The sequence below is a fragment of the Notamacropus eugenii genome, chromosome 6 (assembly GCF_028372415.1).
Source record: "Notamacropus eugenii isolate mMacEug1 chromosome 6, mMacEug1.pri_v2, whole genome shotgun sequence".
In the NCBI taxonomy this organism is placed as follows: domain Eukaryota; kingdom Metazoa; phylum Chordata; class Mammalia; order Diprotodontia; family Macropodidae; genus Notamacropus; species Notamacropus eugenii.
Genome location: NC_092877.1, coordinates 29,698,174 through 29,720,603, shown reverse-complemented (window position 1 = coordinate 29,720,603; position 22,430 = coordinate 29,698,174). Strand labels below are relative to the sequence as shown.

General features: G+C 37.0%; 1 protein-coding gene across 2 annotated transcripts in view; it reads left to right on the top strand.

Annotated features, from left to right (window-relative positions):
* PRMT3 (protein arginine methyltransferase 3) overlaps positions 1-22,430 on the top strand; it is a 149,627-nt gene that overhangs the window by 23,840 nt on the left and 103,357 nt on the right. For both annotated transcript variants that reach the window (XM_072619343.1, XM_072619344.1), the window contains 3 exons: positions 2,301-2,366; positions 6,719-6,840; positions 19,750-19,849. In XM_072619343.1, coding sequence (XP_072475444.1) covers positions 2,301-2,366; positions 6,719-6,840; positions 19,750-19,849 — 288 coding nt within the window. The remainder of the gene's footprint in view (positions 1-2,300; positions 2,367-6,718; positions 6,841-19,749; positions 19,850-22,430) is intronic.

The following is a 22,430-nucleotide window of genomic DNA, read 5'->3' as shown; positions in this document are numbered from 1 at the left end:
AAAAAATGAAGGTTAGAAGGAGTGAGTGAGCTGATTTAGGACTTCAGGAGATGGAATCAAGGGCATGAGGGAAGGAATTAGTCTTGGCACAGAGGAAGTTTGTCGTTTGTCTTTTTGTCAAAGACTAAGGCAAAGGAAGTGAGATTGAGTACAGTGAAGAGGCTGTTGGAGATAGAGAATAGGGGAGAAAAGAAAAGGTCATGACATGAGTGTTTTTTCCTCAGAAATGTAAAAGATGAGGATATTCCTATTTTTGAAAAACATGATCACTGGAAATATGTTCGGTTGTATAACTAAAATTTAATTTAGTATCTGCTTTTGCCATTTAAGTTTGCTTTTACCTCATTATTGAAATTATTTTAAGAAGATATAAATTTCTGAGTGGTGAGTGTGATATGTACATGTGCTTTTGTTTTCTGTTTGCTGTTTTGGTGTTTTGTACTTAATATTACTGTTACAAGTTTAAGAAATGAGATGTAAAAACTAATTTTTAATGTTTTCTCTTGTTAACAACAAAAAATCACTTCGTTTTATAAAATTATTTTATAAATATACATACATATGAGGTATGTATAGATATGTATTTATATATCTTCTTCAGCTTCTCATTGGCACAAGAGTGAATTCATGTGACAGAAAACTGATAAATCAAGAAAGCCAAAATAGATGACTAGTTCAGCTGAGCAGCAACACATCTAGCTAGGCTGGTAGTTGGGGTTCTATTGATTAAGTTGGAGCAGTGCTGAGGCAATGTGATTGGTGAGTGGTTTCCAAGTGTCTGCTTTCCTGATGGATGTTGATCTTTTTTGAGCTTGCTTGTTTCAGCACATTCAATGGTTAGATAGTAAGAGAAGCAAAAGAGCTAAAATATTTTAAATTATATATTTTTTAAGGAACTGGAAGTTTTTGTGTTCTGTAAATGATATCTAGATATTTTGTGTTTTGTTTTTTGAGAAAATATGTTTATAGTAGTCTGGCAAAACCATTGTACATTCTTACAGAAATAACTTTTGGATACAGATTTAACTGGTGTCATCACCAGGAAGTCATTATCACTCAAATCCAAACTGGAAATCATTCATCAGTTAGACTAGTTAGATATCCAGTAATTCATTATCTACTGCCACAATTCAGTAGCAGTTTAAAATTGTTTATTCTTTGAATCTGAGTGATATCATAAATTGACACCACAATATATGAAAAGTTTCATTTTCATTCCTCTGCAGTGAGGAGCAATGTGGGATCATGGGGAGAAGACCAGCCTCTGGGTTAGAAAGACCTGCCTTTGATATATACTGGCCGTGTGACCCTGGACATTTCACTTTTTTAGTTCTCTAGGCAGTTCTTAAGACTATAAATTGTAGAAGAGATGCTAACCTGAGTTGGTAAAAGACAGTCGTTCCTTCTAGGAGTTTCTTAGATCATTGATATCACAGATGCATTTCCCAAGAATAAATATGTGAAATAAAAAAAAAACAAAACACTTTTATGTGATTTCTGTCACACATTTTTCTTCCTTGGCAATAGAAGCCAAAACTGTCCATTTTGTTGTCAATCTGTGTTGTCACTTGGACAGTTTTAAAGAGGCAGAGTATATGGTAGTGCTACATGAAGTTAAAATTTTCAGTCATGTATTAACATGCACATATTAGAGTTGAATGACTGCTACCATCATGTGAATTTCATGGTGTGGAGTTTCATTACATGGGTTGTCCAGTTCCAGTGGTTTAATTACTGTGTTGGTAGGTTTCTCAACATCACTTCTTAGCTGAGACGATTCTAGAAACAAAGCAGGAATATAAATCAGAATAAGACTTGCTCAGTGGTAAATGATTTATGTAGGAAAGCGGTGTTGAATGATTTTTACTTTTTATCTCAGTTTCTTAATTTATGTATTTCCTTTTCCCCCCATGTAAGGTATTTCTACATTATTGCTGTGGAATCCAGAATCTGTTTGAGGAATTACAAAATAGAACCTGGAAATAGATGGATGGAGGAGAATGTATATTTTAAGGCACAAAAATATTTTAAGCACTTAGATCTTATTTGAATGCTAATGACTTTGTTTCCTCAGAACAAAAATCCCATGTATGCTATGGATAGTTCTATCATGTTGTTTTTAGAAACCATTACACTTAGTTTTCTATCCAAGCATATGTGCCTATTGAAATTCCTCATCATTTTCTTTTAGTCTTCACTTCAGCCAACAAAGAGTGATAAAATTGTAACTATTTCCTGGACAAAGTTTTTTTTTTAAAGATTATTTTATAAATATAACTTTTCTTTACTTCCATGTCTAGGATAAAGTACGGACAGAAAGCTATCGAGATTTTATATACCAAAATCCACATATTTTTAAAGATAAGGTGAGTAGCTCAAACCACAGAATGTTACCTTTTTTTTTATTATTATTATATTTAAGACTTTATTTTGTCTGCTTCTCTGGACTGCAGAGTTTTGAAAACAGAAAAGTGATCAGTACTGTCATTATTCAGTGTTATCCTGTAGCAAGTTCATTAATTATATAAGCATGTCTTCTTGGAAAATGTATGTTAAACAAAGATTTTTTTTTTAGTTGGAGTAAATAAGTAAGTGAATTTTTTATTTACATTTGAACAGTTTTAATATTAGAGAATATAATAAGACCTAGAGTAGATATTTTGCATTGTGGATTGTAAAATAGTTCCCTTACTTTCTAGATAGACAATTTCAACTAAACCACTGGCAAGTCATCTGGAAAAAGGCTACTTAAGTATAAGGTTAGATGGATTAAGGAATTGCTGTCTTGTAGTAAATTTTAGGTAATCAATTGTCCATCTACTTGAGATAAATTCACTAGCACCAAGATTAAATTTTTTTTTCCTGTGGAGTTTAGTATTACCTCTTAAATTCTGATTGTGCTGTCTAGGGGGATAAGAAAGGTAATTTAGTGAATTAAGTTAAAGCAGTGAATATCAGGTGTTTCAATAGTAGACATATGTTAGCTGTTTTGTTGCTTTATGCAGCAGTGTGGTTCATTATAGTTGTTTAGTATGTGGTAGTAATAAAATTCTTAAGTAGTAAGATATATCACTAAATTCTTTCTGTGGAGTTTATTCTTACCTCTTTTTAAAAATTTCAAATTTTTTTTGGTTACATTTTAAATTCCAAACTCTTTTCCTTCTCTCTCTCTGCACCTTGCACTAGGGAAGGTCACTGTTTGACACTGATTGATATTTTGATGTGTAAAACCATACAATACATACTTGTGTTTATCTCTTTTTTCTCTAGAGATAGATGGCCTCTTTCTTCATAGGTCCTTTCTGGTTGAGTTGAGTATTTATAGTGCTCAAAATAACTTGATTGTTCACAATTATTCTTCAAATGATATTGCTGTGCTGTGTACAATATTCTCTTGATTCTACTTAATTCACTTTTCATCATTTCATGTAAGTCTTTCCAAACCAAAACTTGGAATTTAGGACTAAGTCTTTAGGGGGTAAAGCTGCAACCTTGAGAGATACATATCCATCATATGAATATCTTGGAATTTTCTAGCTTTGTTAAACTGCCTCAGTACAGACTCTTAAATCTCACTAATTTAGGGTAGGATGTTGGGTAGATTTTTGAAAAAAGCCCACCTTAAATAGAAACATTTTTAAAAAGCAAAATTAGTTTGACTAATTATAACTGATAAAATATAAATAGAAGAAATGATTTCACTATTAGTGAAGCTTCCATTTATTTATATTCCATTCTTTTTATTAAGACTTCTCTTCTGAGTGATGTTTACTGATTTAATCTTTGTATAGCCAACTTAGTTTTTATAGTTTTTTAAAAAATATGACCTCACATATTTTCAGAAATGGTATATTTCTGTGGTTGTTATTCCCTTAATTTGGGCATTTTTTCCTTTAAGAGGATTTGTGTGTGTACACATGTGTATGTGTATGCATCTATATTTTTTAATTTAAAAAAATTTTCGAGCATTTACAAAATGGGCCAAGAGATTAAAATGTGGTTCATTCTTCCTTTTGGGGAATTAGTCTACTATTTTATCCAGATAAATATATATCAGAGATTCTTGTTTGCTTTTGCTTAAGGATTATTTTTTCTATTTTAGTCTCTTAAATCAGTAATGTGAAGCTCAAGTAGAAATGAAAGATACTAAACTGTAGATAAAGATCCTTTTGGCCACATATTGACTTTGAAAATCACATACTAACATTATCTTTGCTTTATCATATTTTCATTTATCTAAAAATATTTTCCAATTATATTTTAATCTGGTTTGGATTGCATTTGGAAGTATTGTTGCCATGATGTAGCCTGGGTAGAATGTTTGATACCTCTACCTTAAATAATAAGAAGAACACATCACTTTTATCTAGCACCTTACTGGCCTTCCCTTTCCTCTTTTCCTGCATAGTTTTGTATCACAGACCTCTATAAACATATCATGGACTGTATTTTGTTAGTGTAACAATATCTTATTCATTTTTGTGTTTATCCATCCTGGTGATTGTGCATTATATTGTTTTTCTTTCAGATTGGAATTTCATTCCGTAATTCTCTTTCTTTAGAGAAGTCAGGTTTTATTTGGTGCTACTCTAACCTGGGGAGCTGTCCAACCTGTTGTATTTAGGATGTTCTGAAATTTCCACTTTCTTATTGTAATTCTTTTGTGCTGTTCTACCTTTTTGGTTGTTGTTAGAATTCATTTTCAGATCTTTCATCCAATACCCCTTAATTCTAGTTCCTTCTATCTGAGACCTCCATTTTTATCTTGTATAGATCTTCTTTTTTATATAGTTATTTATATGTTGTCTTTCCTATTTGACTTTGAAAATCTGGAAAGCAGAGACTGTGCTTTTCTTTGTATCCCTGACACTTAGCACAATGTCTGACACATAGTATGTTTGTAGACAGTATGTAGCAAGTGGAGAGTGAGAAATTGAATGTGTATAAAAAAAGGAGAACTTTTTGGAGTGAAGTGTTGGAGTATGCAACAGGAAGTGAGATTAGCTTTTAAGGAGCAGAGAAGGAGTAAAGAATAGATAACAATAACGAACAATTTAAGGGGGCTGCTGACGTGTAACCTCCATCTCAATGAAATAGGAAATGATTGTCACCTGTTGTAAGAGTGGGGATCAAGATGCAGTTGAGAGCTTAAGAAGAAAGGAAAATATATATGTCAGTTGCTCCAAAGAATGGGGAATGAGTTTGTGAGAGTAGAGAGAAAGAATTGCCTCGCCCAGGAAGGAGCTCACTGAAATCATACATCAAAAATTTATTTTGAATGAGACCAGCTCTGCTTTGTGGTTTATTCCAGCAGTGTTCAGCAGCCTAGGAACTGTTGGATTGGATGAGATCAAGGGTAAAAATGGGAGAGCTGTATTGCAGGGAATACCTCAGGTTTGGAATCAGTAGGTCAGCAACAACAGAAGATTAGAATTTGAGGTGTTCTCTAGTGGTGGGAATGAATCTTTAAAATGGCAGACCAGGACATCCACTTGAAATTATGTAGGTGAATGAAACCAGCATAGGGAAAATGACCTTACTGAGTAATGTGGAGTCAAACAAAAGGCTCACAGGATCCAGGATTCATAGGATCATACATCTACAACCAAGAGGAACCTCAGCCACCTCATGTTACAGACATTGACAGTGACTTCCAGGAAGATTCAGTAACTTCCTCAAGGTCTCACTGGTTTGAAGCATTTAGGAATCAGGCTTGAACTTGGACCCTCAGCTGTGGAATCTTCAGACCGTTTTGCAAGAGCAGCACTCTCACCTGTGTTCTTTGGATAAGAAAATCATAATTAAATATTTTAGAGTCCAACATGCCTTAAATTTCTATAGTAGATGCAAATTTTAAAAATGTATCATTTCATAAATCTCCTGTAGAGACAGTGTGACTTTTCACCCTTATTTGGCATAAAGTGACAATATTTTTATGATGCATTCGTGATTAATATTTATTATCAGTTAAGGGTATTCCCATTCAAATCAATTCTTTCTAACTTTGATTGCTAAACATAATTGCAACTGATTACTTTTCTGCATGTAATGGATAAAATGTGCTTGAAACTTTTTATAATCTTGAATCATTTCATTTTCAATTATTTATTTGATCATTCTTTTTACTTTTTTTAAAAAGTACCCAAATTTTATGCCATGTACACAGTGGGCACTCATGAAGTATTGTTTTGTATGTTGTTCTGCCTTATACTGTATGCCCGGTTAATTGCCTATTTATAACTTGATCAAGATTTTCATTTTTTAAAAGAGTTGTATTGGTACCTTTGGGTTTTACATCATACTCATTTCTGGACGTGTTCTCCACTGTTGCTCTGTAGTGATGTTTCCCTTGTAAAAAGCATCAAAATTGAGCAAAACCAACTAGATTATGACTGGATCTGACAAAAGGGAAAGTATATGCAACTTTATTTAACCACAGTTTTCCACTTCTCTGAGTAAACCTCATTTCTTTTCCAGGACCAAGAAGATTGCTTAAGAAAGTGTTTAGCTTTGAGTGCTCTTTTTCTTAATGTTGTTAGTTTGTAAAGAGCTAATCTAAACCAATCTATAACAGTATTTTTCTTTAGAATAAATTGTAATCAGATCTCTATTTTAATTGATAAATTTTTTGTCTTAATGATTCCTCATCACAAATTTTTTTATATTGAAATGGGTATTAGAACAAAAGAGATACTAATATGTACTTCTGTTATTCCAGGTAGTTCTGGATGTTGGTTGTGGAACTGGAATTCTCTCCATGTTTGCAGCTAAAGCTGGTGCCAAAAGGGTCATTGGAGTTGATCAATCAGAAATACTTTACCAGGCAATGGATATCATAAGGTAGATGAAGATTTTTTGCCCCAATTTTAAGGTGAATGATAATTTTCAAAATTTTCAACATTAGTTCTTTTGTTATAAGTTATGGTCAACAGAATACAACTATTCATGTGCTATTTATAGAGACCAGATCTCTTGCTCTCTTTCAGCTTTGAAAATCCGTGATTCTTTGAATTGAAGACACAAAGACAGAGTTTTAACATTTGTTTACTTTGTAACAAGGTTTTCTGTCCTTGGTCACTCTGTGAAATTATATGTTATAAGTTAATATATGTTGGCAGTTTATCTCCATAAGAAGCAGTACTTAATTTTTTCAGTGTTCCCCTCCCCACCCAAAACAACCACTTCTTGAATGCATCTTAACTAAAGTCTTACTCTGAAATTTTGTCATGACATGAAAGGAACTCAGATTTCTTGAAGGATATGCCAGGGTATAGCATGTTTTGGTGGCTTCTGGAAAGGATTCAAGTGTTGGTCTGGTATTCATTATCTGAAGCCAGTCTAAATATGTAGAGACTGAACATGGCAAAATTTAATGATTAGGTAATCACAAAGGGGAAGGGAAGAAGCAAGTGTCTCTGTGCAGTCAGGGCATTGACTAGTTAGAGCAGAGGTCAGACTAAAACACTGAAATGGATCTGTCATCTCACTAATTTTGGAGTTCTCACCTACCAGGCAGATTACAACTCATCCATGATCGCCCATCTTGTGCTAATGTTAGGCTCTTTTACAAAGCTATCCATAATTTACTGGTTTGAAGTGATTATAAATCACTTTTCAAAGATGACATAAAATTAGACTGAGATATAAAGCAATAAAAACCCAAGTATGGTCAGGTACATTAGTAATCCTAAACTGCCATTTGTTCTTGTTTGATCTAATACCAATTTTATGGAGTCTTAAGTAGAATGTTTCACTGAACTCAGTCAGAATACTACTTTTCAGGCTTGTAGGCAGCATAAGTATTTCAAGGTTCTCAGGCCTGTTTGGAATCACAGTTTCTTACAGGGTCCTCCCTCTAATAAAAGGAAGAACTACTTTATTCCACTGATTAAAAGGTCAAGTGTTAATTTGCCATTATCTTCATTCCCTACACTTGCCTTGCTGTCTAGCCCAGCATTTGGGGATAGAAGCAGAAAGAAAAAGTTAAAAATTATGTCTTCTTACACATTGTAACATGAAGCCATGTCACTTTCTTATTCTAATCAAAAGGGAGTATTGTTTCATGTACTTAGAGTGAATTCTTCCTAAATCTAAGTTCGTTGATCACTTAAGTCAGCGATTTCATTTGCTGTTTTTCCCAAGTGTTACCATAACACAAATTGGGGAAGATGTAAAATTGTCTCTTTGGTAAAGCTGAGAGTTAAAAAAAAAATCTCATGTGAAAATAGAGCCTTGAAACATAATTTAAAATAATATGGCAAAGTTTTTTTCAAAGAAATAGGAAGCAATTTCATTATGGCAATGCCTTATATTTCATTTTATTATGAAAAACAAAAGGCTTCAGCTAAAAATTAGGCCTCAGTTTTTAAATGTTAAATTTTAAAACACACAAACTCTGAAATAGATGTGTGAGCTAGTACTAAGTTATTTATTCTGCTATGAATACCCTGGTTCTAATCTGTGAAAACAAACAAACAAAATCACCTCTTGTCCTTAACAACTGCTCATGAAGATTTTAATAATTAATTATATTGACAATTCATATTGGAACATTTAGAAAACATCAAAAATTATTTGCAGTGGGGAATACAATTATTCAAATAACCTTTATCTTTGCTATTATTTCTCCTGTTTTGTCCATTATTTCTCATAGGTACTGTTTTGATAAAATTGTTTTCTTGTCTAGAAATCAGTTACTGAGTGATTGCCAAAGTAATAGATAGGAAAGGAGGAGAAAAGATAAGGATTTTGTTGTGTAATAAATTTCACCATTCTCTCCTAACACTTGCTATCATGGTAATGGTGTGTGTCCAGTAAAAATTGTTGCTTAATAGGAGACAAAGAAATCACTGAACTCAGATTATGTGGTCATCATGTTGCTATGTCTTTTTATAAGTCAGAGAACTGAATTGATTTAATCAAATAAGCACTGTGTGCGCATGGACGTAGGTGTGTGTGTGTGCGCATGGACATAGATGTGTGCGTGTGCATGTGCATTGTGTAAAAGCATCTTTTCTCCAAATGAACTTTTGTCAAAGGTAAAATGAAATTACTGAAGTTAGTAAAATTATAGATTATGTTAGTTTCCTGGAAGATTAATAGGAGCTCCGTGAAAACATAGATTGTTTTTTGCCTTTTCTTGGTATCCTCATTGTTTAGCACAGTGCCTCCAACGTCACAAGTATTTTGTAAATTTGTATTGACTTGACGTGGAAGAAATAATTGTACAATATCTCTAGTGTTGAGCCAGAAGGAACAGTTGTACTTTCTGACTTCGTCTGACCTTACCCATTTGCAGGGATGGTTCCACTTTAGGTCTTACTCTAATCATACAACTTTATGATGGTGGACGCTGAGACCCCTTCCCTGCCATCCCTCTTCTTTGTCTTCATTGCAGTCTCCATTTGTCTCCATTTTCCTTGTTCAGTGCCCTACTCTGAGCTCACTGCTTTGACCCCTTGACTACAGTCCTTGCAAGCTATTGTATTCTCTCCTTCCTTTTATACTACCAAATTCCTAGAGTTGTTTCCATCCACTGCTTTCACTTCCTTACCATCTCCTTGCTTCTCAGAATGTTCTAATCTAATTAGTGACCCCACAGAACACTGAGATTTCCCTGCTAATCCCAGAATTTTTTCTTAGTTCTCCTCTTTCCTTTCTTTACTTCTGTTAACACTGTTCTCTCCTTGTCTTTTTCTTTCCTTTCTCTCACTGTGCTATTTCACATTGGCGCCCTTATCTAGTTGACCCCTGGGGCTCTGTACTGGGTCCTTTTCTCTCTCTTTATTTTTTCTTTGATTATCTTAGATATTTAAGTACAGTCTATATGTGGATGACTCCCAGATTTGTGTATTCTGCCTTGGTTGTTCTCCTGAACTATAGTGCATTAACTATAGTTAATATAACTATAGTCATTAACTGCCTGCTGGACCTCTGCATGTTCTGTAAGTCTCTCAAATTCATTTTGTCCAAGACAGAAGTTGTTATCATGCCCATAAACCTTCCTCTCCTCAAATGTGTTTTGTTGTATTTTTTTAGATTTCTTTTGAAGATACTGCCATATACCTAAGAACCTTGGTTTACAATCTTGAAATGATCCTTTACTCCTCCTTCTTTACTTCTGTACGCCTCCTACTTCCAATCAGTTGCCAAGTCAAATTGATTTTATCTCTACTAGATCTCTTAGAATTGTTTTTTCCCACAGGTTTCTCATCATTTCTTACGACCCAATAGTATTCCATTGCATTCACTCACCATGGCTTGTTTAACTGTTCCCCAATTGAGGGATACCCCTTTAGCTTCCAGTTCTTTGCCGCCACAAACAACTGTGATAAATATTTTTGTCCCTATGGGTCTTTTTCCTCTTTCTTTGATCTTTTTGGCATTTTTGTTGTTGTTGTTTGTCCTTTATTTTTGAAGAGGACCAGTGACTCACAGGGTGATACCTTGATTTGTGGGTGTATTGAACTTAAGGGAAGTGGAGTTGCCCAAAGTTGTTGGCCTTGCTTTGTCTTCCAGAATCATCTTAAGTCCAGTGTCAAGACAAAAGTCAGGATGCCTGGTGATGGCTTGGGATGCAGTGAATGACTGAGAGTTCTGCAGCACCTGCTTGGAACAACTGCTCTCATCTGCACATTCCACTGGGGGAAGTCTTCACATGCTTGTAGACTCACTGATGATTCTGTGGCGTGTTGTCAACCCTCCACCTGGTTTAGCCCATCTGCCCGGATGGTTTACTAGGGTGTGACTGCTGTGCGTGCTGTAGCTTCTTGGAGCCACAGATGACAGTTGAGTGAAGGTGGACCCCAAAGATAGATGAGAGGCCCCAGTAAAAAGACTTGGCAAGCCCTCATGCCAGAGCTGCCACACGCCCCTCTCTTTGGAGTATTTACCTTGTAGTGGTATTGCTGGGTCAAAGTTTGTGCATAGTTTAATTGCTTTAATTGATTTCCACAATGGCTAGACCAGTGAACTGCTTTAACAGTAGTGCATTAATGTGCTTGTTTTCCCTAACCCTTCCAACTTTTGTGACTTTTCTTTTATGTCCACTTTGCCAATGTGATGGGTATGAGCCGGAATCTCAGTGTTATTTTAGTTTGCACTTTACTAAGTATTAGTGATGTAGATAATTTTTTTTTTAAATATTGATAGTTCAGATTTCTTTCCTTGAAAATTTCCTGTTTATATCTTTTGACCATTTATCAGTTGAAGAATGAGTCTTAATTTTATAAATTTGAATCAGTTCCCTATGAATTTTTGAAATAAGACATTTTTTTAGAGAAACTTGCTGCAAAGATTTCCCCTCTTTACCTGCTTCTCTTCTAATTTATTTCAAATTGAATTTCTCTTTTTAATCTTTTCTTGCCAGATTTTATTAGTAATGTACAAAAATACTAATATTTGTTTATTTTATATCCTACAACTTCTTTGAAGTTGCTAATCATTTCAATTAGTTTTTTAGTAGACTGTACAATGTCCTAAGTGAATCATCACCTCTTTTGCAAAAAGCAGTGATTTTGTCTTTTCTTATTACCTCAACTTCTTGTTGTTGCCTTATTGCTACGCCAAGCATTTCTGGCCCTATCTTGAGTAATAGTGGTTGTTGTAAACATCCTTGATTTACTACTTACTTTGTTATTGGAGAGGTCTCTAGTTTCTTTCTTTCTCCCTATTAAAGACGTACTGTATATCATATTAAGGAAATATCTATTTACTCCTATACTTGGTAGCATACTTCACAGGAATTGTGTTATAGCTTATCAGAAACTTTTTCTGCATCTATGGAAGCGTAAAGTTTTTGTTGTTCTTGTTATTAATCTGGTCATTAATATTTATAACCTTTCTAATACTGAAGCAGCCCTCTATTCCTGGTATAAATTCAGCCCGGTCGCAGTGGCCAGTCTTTGTCACATATCACTGTAGTCTTCTTGCTAGCATTTTATGTAATTTGTTTACATCAGTATTCGTTACGGATATTGGTCTGTAGTTTTCTTTCCCTGACCACCTTCCCAAATATTGAGACCATGTTTGTGTCACAAAAGGAATTTGATAGGGCTCGTTCTTTTCCTATATTTTCCAAACAATTCAAATAATATTAATAATCAAGTTTTCTCAAAGTGATTGATAGAATCCACGTAAAAATTTAACCGATGGGTTTTTCCCACCTTTTTGGAGTTAGCTTATGGTTTGTTGGATTTCTTTTTTTGAGATTGGGTTGGGTCCGTTATTTCTTATTCTTTTAATCTGGGGATTTTATGTTTTTGTGAATACTATTTCATTTTATTTAGATTGTCACTCTCATTGGCATATAATTATATGCAATAGTGTATAGTGGGGTGTGTTCAGGGAGGACCAGTACCTTTGGTGTGATGGGTGCCAAGCGCTTTTCAGGACTCTTTCCACCTTTAGAGTCCACCTGTTCCAACTAACTCTCACCTGTGGCTCCAAGAAGCTGCAGCGTGCACAGTAGCCACACCCTGGTAAACTGTTTTGGCAGACGGGCCAAACCAGGTTGAGGGTAACCAAGGGTTCTCAAACCCATTAGTGAGTTGTGGGGTGTGAAGACTTTATCTGGTGGAATAGGAGGATGAGAACAATTTGTTCCAACGGCCATGAAAGCAGGTGATGTGGAGCGCTTAGAGCTTGGTTAGACACCGAAGATGCCAAGGTCATCTGCTGCATCCTGAGCCATCTTGACTCTGCCCTGCCCTCTTGACTCTGTCCTGCCACTGGACTATGATGACTCAGGAGAAGAGAGTGAGGCTGATGACTTCATGCAACTCTGCATGAATTTACCCACGAATCAAAAGACATCACCCATACTATTTCACTGTTGTACCTCACAGTCCTGTGGCAGCAGGCAGGTGATGAAGCAGCAGGTACAGATACACTGGGAGCTGTACTTACAACTCTGCACACAGGCGACCCAGGCCATAGGGTCGTTTCTCACTGGAAGCAGCAGTGGGACTCGGCAGCCCCTTGAGTGTCTGAGAAGCCTTTTAAGGATCGCACTGTTCACTGCCTGCTGTGAGGAAGGGGTTAGAAAAGGTGCGCTCAACATTGCCTGCTTATCCAACCCTGGCCTGATTATTGTGGCAGGTGGGGAATCCCATTATGCAGTTGAAACACAAAAAAATGTACGAAAGCATCTGCAAAGATGATTCCACTCACCATCAGCACATGGAATGTGCACACACTAAGCGACAACACAAAATCCAGTAGACCTGAAGGAACTGCTCTTATTGCAAGAGAACACAACAGGTATCACATCCAAATTGCAGCTCTGAGTGAAACAAGGTTGGCAAATGAAAGCCAGCTTACTGAAGTTGGAGCTGGACACACCTTTTTCTGGAGTGGGCACAGTGAAGGGGAGTGCCGTGAAGCTGGCATGGGATTTGCAATCAAAACTAATCTAATCAGCAAGCTGGTATGCCTGCCAAAAGGAGTGGGTGACAGGCTCATGACAATGCAATTGCCACTCACAGGAAAACGCCATGCCATCATCATCAGTGCCTGTGCTCTCACCATGACAAACCCTGATGAGGTCAAAGAAAGATTTTATGAAGAACTAGAGACCCTTATCATCAATGTGCCAAAGAGGACAAGCTTATAATTCTGGGTGACTTTAATGCTAGTAGACTCAGACTACCAGACTTGGCAGGGAGTCCTAGGGAGGAATGGAGTTGGAAACAGCAACAGCAATGGTCATTTACTGCTGAAGACTTGTGCATTACATGACCTTCTCATCACCAACACTAGCTTCTGTTTACCTAAATGCAATAAAACTTCATGGATGCACCCTCTCAGCTAACATTGGCATCTAATAGACTATGTGATTGTAAGGAGAAGAGACAGACAAGAAGTGAGAGTGACAAAGGCAATGTGGGGTGCAGAGCGCTGGGCTGATCATAGACTTATCCCTTCCAAGCTAAATATTCACATTCATCAAAGCACTGCCCCAAGGCAAAATGACTACCAGAATTAATGTTAACGAATTAGACCTTTTCTCTGAGTATGAACAATTTGCTGCTGACTTGGAGGGAAAGGTTGAGCCAACATACAGTTGGCAACAGTGGAGTAGAAAAGGAATGGGCAGCTCTCAGAGATTTGGTGTATAGCACTGCATTTGCTCATCTAGGTCAGAACACTCATAAACACCAAGACTGGGTTTGATGAAAATGATAGGGAAATTCAGAAGCTGCTAAATGAAAAATGAGAACTCCACAGGATTTACCTGCAGGATCATCCACCTCTAAGAAGGCAGCATTTAGTTCCATTAAAAGCAAACTACAAGCAAAGCTTAGAGAGATGCAGGATTCCTGGCTCAGTAAGAAAGCAGATCAAATTCAGTTTTATGCTGATAGTAACAATCCACAGCACTTTTATGATTCCCTGAAAGCTATTTATGGACCAGAAAATTACGGTGCATCACAACCACTCAGTGCTGATGGAGTCACATTGATTAGTGATAAGGACATGATCCTAGAGAGGTGGGCTGAACACTTCCATAGTGTTCTCAACAGATCATCATCAATCAGTGCTGAAGTCATTGACCATTTACCTCAGGTTGAAGTCATTCCCTCCTTAGCTGAACTTCCAACTGATGAAGAGGTTTTGAGGACCATTAGGCTCCTTTCATGTAGCAAAGCACCTGGTGCCAATTCTATTCCAGCTGAGATTTAAAAGGTAGGGGGACCATTGCTCATACAAAAGCTGATTAAAATTTTCCAGATTATATGGCAAGAGGAAGTTATTCCCCAGGAGTTCAAGGATGCCTCCATTGTCTATCTCTATAAGGGTAAAGGGAATAGATTGTGCTGTGACAAACACAGGGGAGAGGTCTCTCTTTTAGTCATTGCTGGCAGAATTCTTGCTAGAGTCCTCCTTAATAGGATGACCCTTCACCTGGAAGATGGGCATATACCTGAGAGCCAGTGTGGCTTCAGAAAGGACTGAAGAATAGTCGATATGGTGTTTGCTGCCCAGCAACTCCAGGAGAAATGCCAGGAGCAGAAGTCTGTGCACAATGTTTGTGGATCTGACTAAGGCCTTTTTTTTTTTAATCTATTTATTTATTTTTAGATTCCAACATTCATTTCCACAAAATTTTGAGTTTGAGTTTTTCTTCCCATCTCTCCCCTCCACCTTCCCCATAATACCTTGCATTCTGATTACCCCTTCCCTCAATGTACCCTCTCTTCTATCATACCCCACCCTTCCCTTATCCCCATCTTGTCTCCTTTCTTGTGGGGCAAGATAAATTTCTATACCCCATTACCTGTGTTTCTTATTTCCCAGTTATATGCAATAATAATTCTCAATATTCGTTTCTAATGCTTTGAATTTCAACTTCTCTCCTTCCCTCCCTCCCTACCCATCCCCACTGAAAAGGCGACCAATTCAATACCAGCTATATATGTATCATTTTGCAAAAGACTTTCATAATAATCATGTTGTGTAATACTAACCATATTGCTCTCTATCCTACCCTGTGCCCCCCTTTTTTTATTCTCTCATTTGACCTTGTCCCTTCCCCAAAGTGTTTATTTCTAGTTACTCCCTTCTCCCATTTGCCCTGCCTTCTATCATCCCCCTCACCCTACTTGTCCCCTCCTCCTCTACTTTCCTATAGTGTAAGATAGATTTTCATACCAAATTTAGTGAGTATATTATTCCCTCCTTAAGCCATATGTGGAGAGAGTAAGCTTCATTTTTCCCCTCTCTCCTTCTCTCTTTTCTCCTCTATTGAACAAGATTTTTCTTATCTGTTTTATGAGTTATAACCTGCCCCATTCCATTTCTTCCTTTCTTCTCCCAGTATTTTCCTCCTTCACCCCTTAATTTTTATTTTATTTTTGTAGATATCATCTCTTCTGATTCAATACAACCTGTACTTTCTGTGTATGTGTGTGTGCTTTCTCCCATGCTTTTTAATGTGATGTTTTCAGCCATGTTGACAAATGCTTTCAATGAGAATGAACACAGCATCAAGGTCAACTACCATACTGATGGTAATTTCTTCAGTTTGAAAAGGTTACAAGCCAAGACCAAAGTGGAGGGAGTGTTGGTGCATGACTTTCTGTTTGCAGATGATTGTGCACTCAGTGTAGCCTCTGAAGCTGAGATGCAACAAAGTATGAATCAGTTCTCTGCTGCCCTGCTCATTTTGGCCTAATAATTAACACCAAAAAACACACAGGTGCTCCATCAGCCATCACCTCACCATCCATACATGGAACCATTCATACAACAAGTGGAGAAGTTTTGAATGCTGTGGATAAATTCACTTACCTTCGTAGTGTATTTTCCAGGGATGTACACAGTGACAATGAAGTTGATGCATGCATTGCCAGAGCTAGCTCAGTGTTTGGGAGGTTCCAAAGAAAGGTTTGGGAAAGAAGAGGTATTAGACTGACTACCAAGCTGAAGGTCTACTGAGCTGCTGTGCTGTCCTCATTGTTATATGTTTGTGAAACATGGACATTCTACCAGTGCCATGCCAGGAAACTGAATTGCTTCCACTTGAACTGTCTTAGGAAGATTCTGAGGATCACCTGGCATGATAAGGTACTAGACACTGAAGTCTTTCCTCGTGGTAAACTGCCAAGTATTCAAACTGTGCTTCAGAGAGCACAACTCAAATGGGCTGGCCACATTGTTAGAATGCAAAATGTATGCTTGTCAAAAAGACTGTTTTATGGAGAACTTGCATGGGACAGACAATCACATGGTGGCCAGAAGAAATGATACAAGGACACTCTCAAGGTCTCTCTCAAGAACTTTGGATTTGACTGTACAACATGGGAGACACTGGCACAGGACCGCTCAGCATGGTGTGCCCACATCAGACAAGGTGCTGTTCTCTTTGAGCAAAGCAGAATTGAGACAGCACAAAGTAAACACAGGATGCACAAATTTGGGATATCCACCCCAAATGTTCAAATGGACTATCTGCCCAACAAGCGGTAGAGTATTCTAAGCTTGTATTGGTTTGATCAGGCACAGTCAGACACACTGAAATTTCACTTTACAATGATGATGTCAATTTGGTCTTTACAATGATGATGTCAATTTGGTCCTCTTCGAGGATGAAGGACAACAATCAACCAACCATATGAAACAGTGAATTCACTTTTTTCATTTTTGATTGTATGTTGTTTAAATTCTAGTTATGTATACTAGTCAAATTAAAGAAACATTAAGTCCCTCTTGACTACAAGTATTTAAATTCTTGTCAATGCCTACCTTGCTGCCTCTTGTTTATAAAGAACACTGGACTTTGAGTCACAATGTACATAGTCCTAGTGTTTTACATGAGGAAATAGAGGCTCAAAGATTTATTTTCCATAGCTTTATTCCTGGTGTATCAAGACCTAGGATCCAGGTCTTTTTGCCTTCCAAACCAGTATTCTTTTTACGATGTTTAGCTTTCAGCCCTATCATATGGTGAGATCCATAAATTTGGTTATCTCCATTGGGCTGCTAGACATTTCGGCTTACATGTCATGGCTTCACCTCAAACTCATCATATCTATGACTTTTGGAAATAAAACACTGGAACTCAGGTGTGAGGGTAGGGCTACAGGAATCTGAATTCTGTGGTAGCGAGTACTCTTTTTTTCTTCACACATCTGGAGCCTTGTGAGCCATTATTGGTGCTACATTTTAGGAATAACATTGACTAGTTGGAGTACCTCAGAACGTATTTATCCCAGAATGGAAGGAGATTAGAGACCAAGCCATGTTTGGATGAAAAAAAAATGGAAATATTTGTTCATGAAGATTTAGTTGAATAGTTGAAAGGGTTTCATGTTGAAGAAGCATTTAAATTTGTTTTTTCCTTAAAAGTGTAAAAGCCAGCTTCAAGCTTAACATAAAAACAAATAAACAAAAACAACTTAAAATCTTGGCAACTGATCCATCATTTCCTGGCAAATACAGGGAGAAGAAATGGAAGCAGTGTGAGATTTTATATTCTTGGGTTCAAAGCTTACCACAGACAGCAGTTTCAGTCATGGAACTAAAAGGCACTTGCTCCTTGAAAGGAAAGTTATGGCATATCTGGACAGCAAACTAAAAAAGCAGAGAGACATTCCTTTGCTGGCAGAGGGCCATATAATCAAAGCTATGGTTTTTCCAATGGCAACGTATGGCTGTGAGAGTTGGACTTTAAGGAAAGGTGAACACTATAGAATCAACACTTTGGAATTGTGGTGCTAAAGACTTTTGGCAGTCCCTTGGACAACAAGGAGATCACAAGAGTCAGCACTAAAAGAAATTAACTCAGACTGTTCACTTTTATGGTCAAATGCTGAAGCTTAAGTACTTAGAATAATAAGAAGTTGGGATTCATTGGAAATGATGTTGGTAAAGATTGAAGGCAAAAGTAAAAGGATGTCTCAGAGGATGAGACAGATAGTGTGATGGAATGAACAAATATGAGCTTGGAAGGACTTCTGAAGATCGGAGAGCATAGAAGGGCCTGGTATGTTGTGGTCTGTGGGGTCAGGAAGAATCAGACATGACTGAACAACTGAACACCATCAACAAGCCTGAAAAGGCAGCTTTCAGGGCAAAGAGTAGAAGTTGCAGAAGGGGTGACTTGGGCTGTAGAAAAAATAACCCACTATCTAAGGGAAAATTTCCCATAGAGTTGTACAAAAGTTAATGGAAGACATAGATTTATAGTGAAAGGAACACAGTGGACATTTAATCCATTTTCTTCATTTTTCAGGGGAGGAAGTGGGCCTGGGGAAGCTAAGCGATTTGTTCAGAGCCCAACAGGTAGTAAGTGCTGTTTGAATCCAGTCCTTTAGGCTCCAAACCAAGTTCTCTTTTCACTGCCCCACCCTGGCAGGAATATTAAAGAATGAGAGTTTATTTGAGATGCTGATTAGGACTAGAACTGTGAGGTTATTTCCAACTCCGAAATTCTGTGATTTTCTGATGTAAGCTTTGCCACTAGTCGTGTAACTATGAGAAAGGCATCTAACCTCTTCAAGGCGTTGCTTCCTAAACTGTAAAGTGGGCATGTGAATATTTGCACTGTTCACATCCCCAGACATTTAACGACCGTGGATTTGGAGTCAGAGAACCTGACTTCAGTTTCCTGTTCTGCTTAGAATCCGTGTAGCTTCATGCAATTCACTTAACCTCTTGTGTAGCTTCATGCAATTCACTTAACCTCTTAGTCTCGGTTCTTCATCTGTAAAATAAGGGGTTTGGTTAGCTGACCTCTAGCTTTAAATTTATGCACTTGTTATTATTCCCATTTCTCAGAGGCAGCCTGGGACTCAGTGACATAAATGATCTGTCCATGATTATGAAGTCAGTGTATGTTGGAGCCAGGACTTGAACTTAGGTCTTATGAGTCAAGGTCCAATTTAATTCTCTTGCTACTATGTCATAACACCTTTCTCCTTTACACATATGTAAAATGCTCTCTGAATCTTGAAGGGATGTATAAATTCAAGCTGTTATTATATAACTTAATTCTGTCAAAGAAATGTTAAGCTTTAATAAAAGCAGTTTTACAGTACAGTATATTTATATATAGGCTCAAAAAAAATCAGTTATAACTTCACTATGAAACAGTTCTGTTCCTTGACTGAAATTTTGTTTATATTGATCTCATGTTATGTCGAGTGTTAGTTCAACAAAACAAGTTAAATAAAGTTGTTGTCTTTTGAAATTTTGCAAAATGTGTTTAACATATTTTTAAAATTATTAATACCAAGTTATCATTTGCAGGTTAAATAAACTTGAAGGTACCATTACTCTAGTCAAAGGAAGAATTGAAGAAGTTGATCTACCTGTTGAAAAAGTAGATGTTATCATATCAGAGTGGATGGTAAGTTACCTTTTTAAAACGTTTTATTTATATGACCTAAAAAAAATTGAAAGAATTTTTAAAATGATTGTAGCTTACAAATGGAAGGGTAAAATGTCTTTGTTTTTATTTGCTCCAACAAATTTTGTTGTAACATCATGTTCATTCTGTTTGTCTTTTTAAAAATGTGTTTCATGTATGCAAAAATATTGTAGTTTTGTTTTCTTGTCCTTTTCCTGCCGCCTCCTCCTCTCCCTCACTTTGTTGGTAAATTCACTCTATTCACATTCTGGGTTACAGTTGGTAGGTGTGCGTTTTTGTCCATTTAATTCCTTTTTGTTGAATCTTACCCAGCCGGCCACCCTTTTGAAGTCAGAATTTGGTCTCTGAGATTAGTTATTTCGACTAATTTTATTCCAGTCTCTTCCTGCAGGCTGCTTCTGTTTCCTTGCCCAATCCTTAATTTCTTGAATTTCTTTTATTTCCTCTCCCACTTCCCTTACTTTCTTCCTTTTTATTCATTCATTTTTTTTTCTTTTTATCCCCTCCTCCCAGCCCAGAAGAGTACCATTTAGAATTCACCCATCTACTCCAACCTGTCCAGTCTATACTTCCCCCATGAGTTGCGTTCATTTAGTTTCCTTTCATAAGACTTGATAATTCATTCTCTCTCCTTTATTTTTTTGCTCTGCTAGTCAGTTCTGAAAGAGCGTCTCTCATTCATGGCATATACATTTGTGTGCTCTTAATTCTGTCTGCTTCATACGAAGTCGGGCTTCCAGAAGACAAAGCTTCTCTCTCTTCTGGCTCTGTTCATCAGAACGGTGCTAGATCGTTTTCACTATTTCCTCTGCCTTTCTTGCGTGTTGAAATTGTTTTTGTGGTTTCACTTGAGATTCACTTTCAGAAACGTTCATCTATGACAGAGGTAGTATGGTGTGGTAGAAGTTGCTCTGTTTTCCAAGTCAGCGCCAGCCCTAATCCATGTCTTTGCATTCAGTCATTTGCCCATCCTAAAGTCTTACTTTCTTCTCTCCTTCTCACTTGGGATAGGATGTGGTTCTGAGAAATACTTACCTTGCACAGAGGAAAATCACTCCCAGACTGCCCAGACCACATGAATGAAACCTGTTGTTCCTTCTGATTCATGTGTGCACACTTTAGCATTCCCTATGTAGGATGAGATCAGTCTCTTCACTCCTTTGTCACCTTACTCTAGTTTCCCAAATCTTATAGACTAATAGTGGATATAAAGAAATAACTTCCTCTTCTTTCCTCTAACCCAGCTCAGCTGTGAATGTATCTAAGACTTCTCCATCTCTTGCTTCCCCTCTCTCCGCTCTAGTGATCTCCCATTATATACTCTCTTCTCCCACATCTAGATGCACACACACACATACACACACACACACGTGCGTGTGCATGTGTGCAGTCATTTAAGAGGAAAATTGAGTTTTACTACATGGAATATAAATTCAATTTTCTTTCCTTTTTCCTGATGCCTTTAACTGCCTCTTGAATCTTTAGCTCCTCAGTTCAGTTTGTTTCTGGTATCCTCTTTGTTTTCTTTTTGGTCTTCAACAATGTAAGAATTACTTTTTAAATAACAACCTACAGGGAATTGTTCATCCTACAGTGAAAGAGAATGAGGCAAAGCTCAGAGCCAGTGGTACTTTATTAAACGGTCCATGGTCCCCTCTAAAAAAGTGGACTTCAAGTCTTCCTCACTGTTTGAGATGCTCTCTTCTTCTAACACCTTGTATTTAAAGAATTTGATACCCAATTGTATGAAAGAGGCGAAATACAGACTCTCATTGGTTGATTGATCTTGCTCTTAAGGGCCAAAAATGACACATCAATGGGGGGTCATAGGTTGAGTGAAGCATGGGACATCTTCACTGACTAAGTTGTCACAAGATGGTCATAAGATGATTAACTGCTCATGTTGGACAAGAGAGAATGATCCAGAGGTACAAAGGTAAATAGGAGAACTTTCCATGTCACCTCTGCTACACTGGGCTTGATCACCATGACAAGGAAAAACAAGGGTAGAGGGCCTCTAATTACCTTCCTATGGTTAAGCAAGTTACAATCTGTAGCTCACAGTTCTGGGGCCAAATATATAGAACTTATAATCACTACCCCTATAGAATTATATCAAATTGATTGATATTGATTGCAATAGAGTAGGGGTTATCAATGAATCAGCTCTCTCAACCCTGTCTAGACCCTGTCAAATCATAAGTTGATTTAAGTATTTAGTCTTTTTTTTTTTATTAACTGTTCTTACTTGTGTTTCTCCTATTACATGTGTTTTCATGTTGAACAGACCCTTTAACCTCTGCTTTTTTGGGAAGGAATAATTCAAAAGTCTTTATTTTGTTTGAAATTGATTATTTCAGTGATCAGCAATGGAGGATATATTATGGTTCCTGGGGGTGGGGAGATGAGGTAGAACAACTCTTATTCCTTTTTAGGAGGGCATACTTCCAATTTTTATCTGATTTCTCATAGATAATTAGTAGTCCTGGGTTGTTGGATTGATTTTCATTGATAACTGAAGGCTTTTCATTTAAATACCTTCAGTATTTGTTGTTTGACA